General features: G+C 41.3%; 1 protein-coding gene across 6 annotated transcripts; it reads left to right on the forward strand.

Moving 5' to 3' along the window:
• The first annotated feature begins 174 nt into the window (after positions 1 to 174).
• ccdc13 (coiled-coil domain containing 13) lies at positions 175 to 6,165 on the forward strand. 6 transcript variants are annotated; one of them, XM_054767446.1, is made up of 11 exons: positions 175 to 208; positions 1,050 to 1,195; positions 1,254 to 1,396; positions 1,466 to 1,549; positions 2,859 to 2,972; positions 3,036 to 3,140; positions 3,203 to 3,367; positions 3,443 to 3,610; positions 3,709 to 3,918; positions 4,007 to 4,098; positions 5,981 to 6,164. In XM_054767446.1, exons 1-11 carry the CDS (start codon positions 177 to 179, stop codon positions 6,048 to 6,050), a joined length of 1,329 nt encoding a protein of 442 aa, XP_054623421.1. In that variant the 5' UTR covers positions 175 to 176; the 3' UTR covers positions 6,051 to 6,164. The 6 variants fall into 6 exon arrangements, with proteins under 6 accessions (XP_054623421.1, XP_054623426.1, XP_054623422.1 ...); XM_054767447.1 differs by lacking the exon at positions 175 to 208 and adding an exon at positions 507 to 651 and having other exon boundaries at positions 4,010 to 4,098; positions 5,981 to 6,165; XM_054767445.1 differs by lacking the exon at positions 175 to 208 and adding an exon at positions 507 to 651.
• The last annotated feature ends 640 nt before the right edge of the window (positions 6,166 to 6,805 follow it).

The following is a 6,805-nucleotide window of genomic DNA, read 5'->3' on the forward strand; positions in this document are numbered from 1 at the left end:
TGCGTGTACTATGATCTCAGGTGCATTAGTGACACGCTTAGTTTAATAAATATCACAACATATTTAAATACATTGGAAAAATGTAATTTATTACATATCATTTATTCCACCCTTAGATAAATTTACCTTGAATTCATTGGTCTTCACTCATTGACGCTGACTTGTATCGCTCCAACATGGCCGGCCTACACGCTGATGTTGAGAACAGGTAACACCAAATGAAATCGCTCGTTTTTTCGCACTTTTAATTGACCAACAACCGCTGTGGCTGTTGTGTTCATGATCCTTTACACCTGCTTGACTTGAAGGACTTCATATATGACGCAACAACAATGTGTGACTAAATCAAGTTGCGTAATAAAGGGCATTCCGGTTGTTAGTGCGCACAAAGGGCAGCACGTCGCTCGTGCCAATGCGTTTGCGCATAAAAGGCTGACATACCCGAGAATGAATAATAACGCTTTTTCGCGCAGTACTTGCGCAATAAGCACTCAATGTGTGCAACAGAGTGTGGTAATGCACACCGTTTCAAACTATTTGGGTAGATTTTGATTGGTGTGTTTATCCGTCAACTGGTTGTTAACTAGCTTGCTGGCTCCAGGAAGCTAATGAAACAATGCAAAACCAGACCATCAATTGGGAAAACAATCTGTGAGTTTTTATACAAAGTATTTAAATATGAAGTGGCTAAACTTGTTGATGTTTTTAACTTTAGAAACGGTATAAAGCCAAATTAAAACTTTCAGATTGCCGCATTGATACTTTTAAGCACTCCTTATTCACTCATTGTTTATAGTGATTTTAACCTATAATTTCTACAATTGTTCCATATACACTTAAGAATTTGCTGAACCAGTTTTGTTTTATTAAGCTGGGTTAGGCTCCAACATGCCCCCGCGACCCTAATGAGGAGAAGCGGTATAGAAAATGGACGGATGGATGGATATTAAAATTAACATTTGAACTCAGGATGTGTGCACAAAATGGCCGCGTTGATACTTACATGCAATCATCCCACCCCCCATTATTTTCTCAATTGTTTCATGTAGACTCAGACAGAATGAGAGTTTGATGAACCAAATGAGGGAGCTAAGAGATGAAAACAACAGTCTGTTAAAACTTCTTGGCGAAAAGGACTTTGAAATAAACAACATCAGGATGAAACTGGAGGACGAGAGAGTGTTGATCTTGGCTGGTATGTTTTTAAATAACTTTTGCATCAATGGCACAAGCCATAAGTGCGTGTTGTTTAGGTGCAAACAGCTTGGCAGGAGATGCGGCTGCTGTCAAGATCGTGTCGTTGTCCAAGAAGAACCGAGAGCTGACTGCAGAAGTGGAGCGGGAAAAATCTAAATTCAGGCAGCACAACAACAGAATCAAGGATCTTGAGAAGCAGGTTGGTTCTGATGGATAATTTCATGTCATTTCTACGTTTCCATTTAGATTTCTTGCTTCTTCCATACAGCTGCATGCTGCTCTGCAGTTAATACCAGGACAAAAGACTGATGCAAACTGTGTCCAGAAATCAAACTTCTCTAATGACACTGAGGTAAGTTAAGTTTTATGGCTGCCATGTGACACACAGTCAAAGTCAAACACAAACACAGGGATAGTTTGGATTTTTTTACATGAAGTTGTATGACATCCCTCTCAGCAGTGATTTACCCCCCCACTTCGTCCCGTGACCCAAGTTCTGGTCAGATTTTGGTGATGAGGAATGTAGTTCTGGTTAGTTAGTGGGGTGAGTGGGGGTTAGTGGGGCCACTTAAGTAAAGAGTTTGGCTTCTCAAAACATTATGCGTTTAAAAGAGTAATACATTTGCGTGACAAAAATGCCTCCTCACAATTGCTCGCCGTTACTTTCTCTCCCGTCGTATCACTGCGCCTGGCTATTGTTGTGTATATATTCCACAGTGTTTACATGTGTGGATGAAGGGAGAACATAGTATGTGTTTTGGTGTGGAACACACACTATACAAACTCCTAGAGCCGTAGCTCCCGTCCTTTATTTACACCAAACTTCCGCATCAGCAGTCACTCTGAAACCCTCGGTTACATTGTTTTGACTTCCCTGATGCTGACTGCTTCGAGGAAGTCCGACATAGAGCATCAAAGATGAGGTATTCTTGTTATTTCCACGCCATGAATCCATCCATGCATTTTCTATGCTGCTCACTAGGGTTGCAGGTATGCTATCAGCTATTCCAGCTGACTTCGGGTGAGAAGCGGGGTACACCCTGGAGTGGTCACCAGGTGGTCATATGTGCAGGGCACATATAGACAAACAACCATTCACTCTCCCATTCATACTTTCGGACAATTTAGAGTCGCCAATTAACCGAATATGCATGTTTTTGGAATGTGGGAGGAAACCGGAGTACCCGGAGAAAACCCACGCACCGGGAGAACATGCAAACTCCACACAGAGATGGCCAACGGAGAATCGAATCACAATCTCCTGACTGTGTGGCCAACACACTAGGCCACCGTGTGGCCCCACCATGAATCCGGGGGTGTTTATTCATGTTGACCTCCTTTGCATGATGTTGTGTTGCAAATGTTGCACTGAGCCAACCGCTCTTTTTTATGATAGTAAGCCAAACTTTTTAGCTGCTTCTTCTTCGTTAGTGCTCGCCAGCTTCTTCTTTGTTGGTTTTTGTGGCTATTTGTGAAGTGAGCATCGAAACTAGCAATCTAAATAAAAAAAAATGTGAACAATCCCGGGAGAATCGCAATGTTAGTCCCGGTTCCCATCCAGGCTTGAGACTCGGTGCCCTACCCTAATCTTAATTTACCTGTTAAATTAAATACTGCCATGTCATAAATACATTTTTTGTATTGTTTGTCCATAAAAACAGGAGAGTCCAGTGATGAAGACCCTGAAAGAGAAATTAGCTGCTGCCCAGCTCAAAGCCACTGAGTACCGCAACCAGGTTCAGTTTCTCAAGCAGGAGTTAAAAGTGGCTCAGAAGGTGCAAAACATCTCATCTGTCATGGCCACCAAACAAGATAGATAGTAATGATCTTTGTTTTAGGTTTTGATGAGCGAGGTCGGTGAAGATGTAAACATTCAGCAGTTACTGAGCAGTCCAGGTAGCTTTAGAGGACGTGCACAGCAGATACTGGCTCTCCACGCAAGGGTAAAATTATATTTTTTACTGGTAAAATACTAGATAATACTAGAGTGTCTACTGTACAACAGGTGCGAGACCTGGAGCAGCAGCTAAAGAAGGCGACGACTCAGTCAAGTGTGCAGAACGTGGAAGAAGAACTTCCTGGTTTTGGAAATCCTCAAAAAATCCCAACTCAGGTCCGAAACATCAGCTACATCCGCACAATTGAGAAGGAGAAGAAGGAAGCCTTTGAGGTGTGTATACCTTTTTAGTAGTTATTTATCTAGATTTCTCTGTGAAGTAACCCAACTCATTTTGTTCTTTTCAAGAGGATTTCAGCTAGCTATGAAGCTCTCCAGAAAGCGCATGAAGATGTGAAGAAGAAGCTGGAAGCCTCCAAAGCCAGGAACAAATGCTTGTCCGACGAAAAGGCAGCTCAAATATCGGCCCTAAGGGTGAAAAGTAAACATGACGACGAGCTTGTGGACGTTCTGCTGGTAATCTCTCGCTAACATATCTGCTGTATAAAACAATCTGCCTTTAGAAGGCTAAAAATACTCATTTTTGATTGACACCGTCCAACAATACGTAACAGAAGGAGAAGGCCCAGATGCAAGAGATGCTGAGTCAGCTAACCAAACAGTTGGAAGCACAGACCACGGTGACTCAGCCAAGAACGGTACAGAAGTTGGACACAGAGCTGTCCATGCAGAATACTCTCATCCAGAACTTGTACCAAGTGGCTGCGGACAAAGAGAACATCATCAAAGAATTAGAGGAGAAAATCCAGAAGCTTTCAGTCAAGGTGGCACCAAGTTGTAAACCATACAAATATATATGCATATGTATTATTGGTTCCAAAATGCATATACACTGCTTGTTTTCATATTTAGCAGGAGCAGTGTGTGGAAAGTCAGGCCACCACCAGGAGCGCCACTTCAGTACGTTCCCCGGAAGAGGGTGCTGTTGAAAAGAAAACGTCTGCGTAGGTACCTTGCAAGATAGTACAATACAGTACTGTACTATCATCTAACGTCCGAAGAGCGGCAACAGTCTTGGATATGCAGTTATCTATGTATGTATGTATTGTTGTACGTGTGGTAGAAATAAAAGATACAAATTAGTTACAGGCCTTACTATTTTTGTGGTGGTGTTTTTTGTACAGCTTTATTGTATGTAGTGGTGTGTGTGTGTGTGTGTGTCGTATGTATGTATAATAAAGTTTTTTTTATTTTTAATACATATGCAAACATTTCCAAAAACGTTTTTTTTCACCAAGTCGGCATTGGTTATTTTGTGTAGGATTTCAAGGGGGGTAAATGAATTGAATTGCATATGTAGCTAAATAACAAAAAAAATTTAAAACAGCTCTCAGTATAACGCAGTGACGTGCGGTGAGGTTAATGGCACTGGCGTTTTAAAAAAACTTATTGTGCTCTAATGTAATTACAGGTTGCTCATTCAGAGGATAACGAGAAAAACAGTAATAGAGTAGAATACTTCACATAGAATAATTCACTTTAGGTAAAAGGTTTTCTTATATTTTGAATCCCATTTCATTTTTTATGTATGTACAACTGAAAACAATGCGTAATTTTATATTTGTGAAGTCTAAGCTGCTTTCCTCCTGGAAAAAGTCTTAAGTTGTTTGTAAAAGTCCTCCTTACGTTGAGTTTAAGTCTTTTATTGTCCGATTAGTAAGAATAATCATGTCACACTTAGATTAAACACATTAGAAAGCCATTATGTTTGTTAAATGTTTCTGCAAACGTTAATATGAGCGACATGCTGACAAACTCAACTGGGCATTCAGTGCACTCAGTCCAGTGCTCAAAAGCAATCGCTCAGCTGCGCACAAATGAGTCGAGACGTGCGGCAACCTCACCTCATGTTTCTGCTCTATATTTTATGAGGATGTGCAAATTCAGCAATTTTTACTTAAGCAAATGTTAGAAATAATTGTAATTATACAGAAAATACATTTATAACTCCGGCAGGCGCGGATTTAGAGGAACGTTTTGAGGCACACACGATTTTTTTTTGCCTGATTGTGATGTATGTCCATAGGGACATGCATCTGACATGCATCTGAATTATGGGCGCGTGGTGGACGCATATGCCAGAATGCAACCGAGACGCATGCTATTCCTGAACCCACTGTCAGGCTGATCATTTACATTGGACATTGAACGTGTGCTGTACATGGCTATTTAGGTGGAGGTGCAAAATAAAGGTTCTGGCATCATGACTATAAGGAAAACTGTTGTCTATTATCAATGAAAATTAACCAGAAAAGCGATCCCCAGTGACATAAAATTATACTCAAATCCTCGGAATTTACAGCTGCTTCAAATTGGAAAATATTTCAGGAAATTGAGCTAAAATGGGTTTCTCCTACCGGTAATTTTATAAATAGAATGTTTTGGCTTAAACGATATATTCCAAGGATAAAAATAACAAACTCTTGAAATTAAGGACATAAAATTGGTCTTAGATATCACCAGATTGCAGGAAATGAGGTCTAATTTTAAAAAAAAATTATGGGGGAGGGCCCCCACACCCCCTGCCCCATTTCCAGCGCCTCAGCCTACAGCCTTGGCCACACCCAGCCCTTTTCAAAAAAGCTAAATCCGCCCCTGATAACAGTTCAGTTGACAAACATTTGCCTACCTCCCTGACCGCACTTCATTTGCAGTATGATGCGGTACAGTTCTACGTCATTGAAAATTATAACCACAAGGCTAAACACACGTAGTCATTGTTATTACCTCTATAAACTGAGCACGATTGTCTTTTTTGATGGCTCTTGTGTTGGATCTCATTATTGCTGATATATTTGAATTTTTTTTCTCACCTCTCCCCACTAGGCTTCCTCCTGCTGTCAACGGGCCGTGGTATTTGCAGCAGAAAACCACTGGAACACAGCAAAATAAGTAACTTCCCCCAGTTAATGGTGTTATACAGTAGTCAACACAGGCGACCAGTAGAGTGATATCAGGTTTGACTCTTTTGAACCCATCAGAACCTTTCCAGGCAAAACACAAGCATGTAGAAACTTGTGTTGTACTGTGTCACTTCTGCTCACTTTTTAGCCAATCTCTTTTTCTCCTTCATTTGATCTTTTTGACCGTAACATTTGAATTACACTTAAGAGGAAGCACAGTGGCTTTTTTCACTACTGAGAGATGCTGATGTTGTCTCCTGGCTGGCCACTGAGCTGGAGGAAATGGAGCCACTGAGGGCATCGCTAAAGAGCACTCAGCATGCTGACCTGCAGCTTTACTGGCTTGACGTGATGAGACAAGTCAAGCATGGCTTCCTGTAGGCTCTGTGACATCCTCAGCCAAGACTGCGAGTGCCACAACTTGGCCTTGGCCTCCACTACTACTTTCTGTTGTCACGTGGCAGACAGCAGCCTGCAGGAACAGGCTCCTCATCCTTATTTCTCCTCTCCATCCTCACCATCACCGCACTAGACCTTGAGAGTCTGCTTTTCACATTTGAAGATTGTGATTGTTGCCCTTTTCTGTGGCCTCAGTGTAAACACTTGAGGCTTGTAAAAGTCAAGTGTTTATCTCAGGAGTCACTTGTCACCATTCCTCCTAATTGCAGACTCCTAATTGCAGATTCTTTTTCCCTTGTACTGACAATCAGAATAATATTTTTAATAATTTTCACTGAAAATTGATAAC

The sequence above is a fragment of the Dunckerocampus dactyliophorus genome, chromosome 2 (genome assembly GCF_027744805.1).
Source record: "Dunckerocampus dactyliophorus isolate RoL2022-P2 chromosome 2, RoL_Ddac_1.1, whole genome shotgun sequence".
Taxonomy (NCBI): Eukaryota; Metazoa; Chordata; class Actinopteri; order Syngnathiformes; family Syngnathidae; genus Dunckerocampus; species Dunckerocampus dactyliophorus.

Bases quoted from the DNA above. Each gene is read 5' to 3' on its own strand.
- ccdc13 (XM_054767445.1), top strand. From the start codon at position 617: ATGCAAAACCAGACCATCAATTGGGAAAACAATCT. The intron at 652-1,049 runs GTGAGTTTTTAT...TGTTTCATGTAG, and splicing joins ATCAATTGGGAAAACAATCT to ACTCAGACAGAATGAGAGTT. The intron at 2,973-3,035 runs GTGCAAAACATC...TCTTTGTTTTAG, and splicing joins AGTTAAAAGTGGCTCAGAAG to GTTTTGATGAGCGAGGTCGG.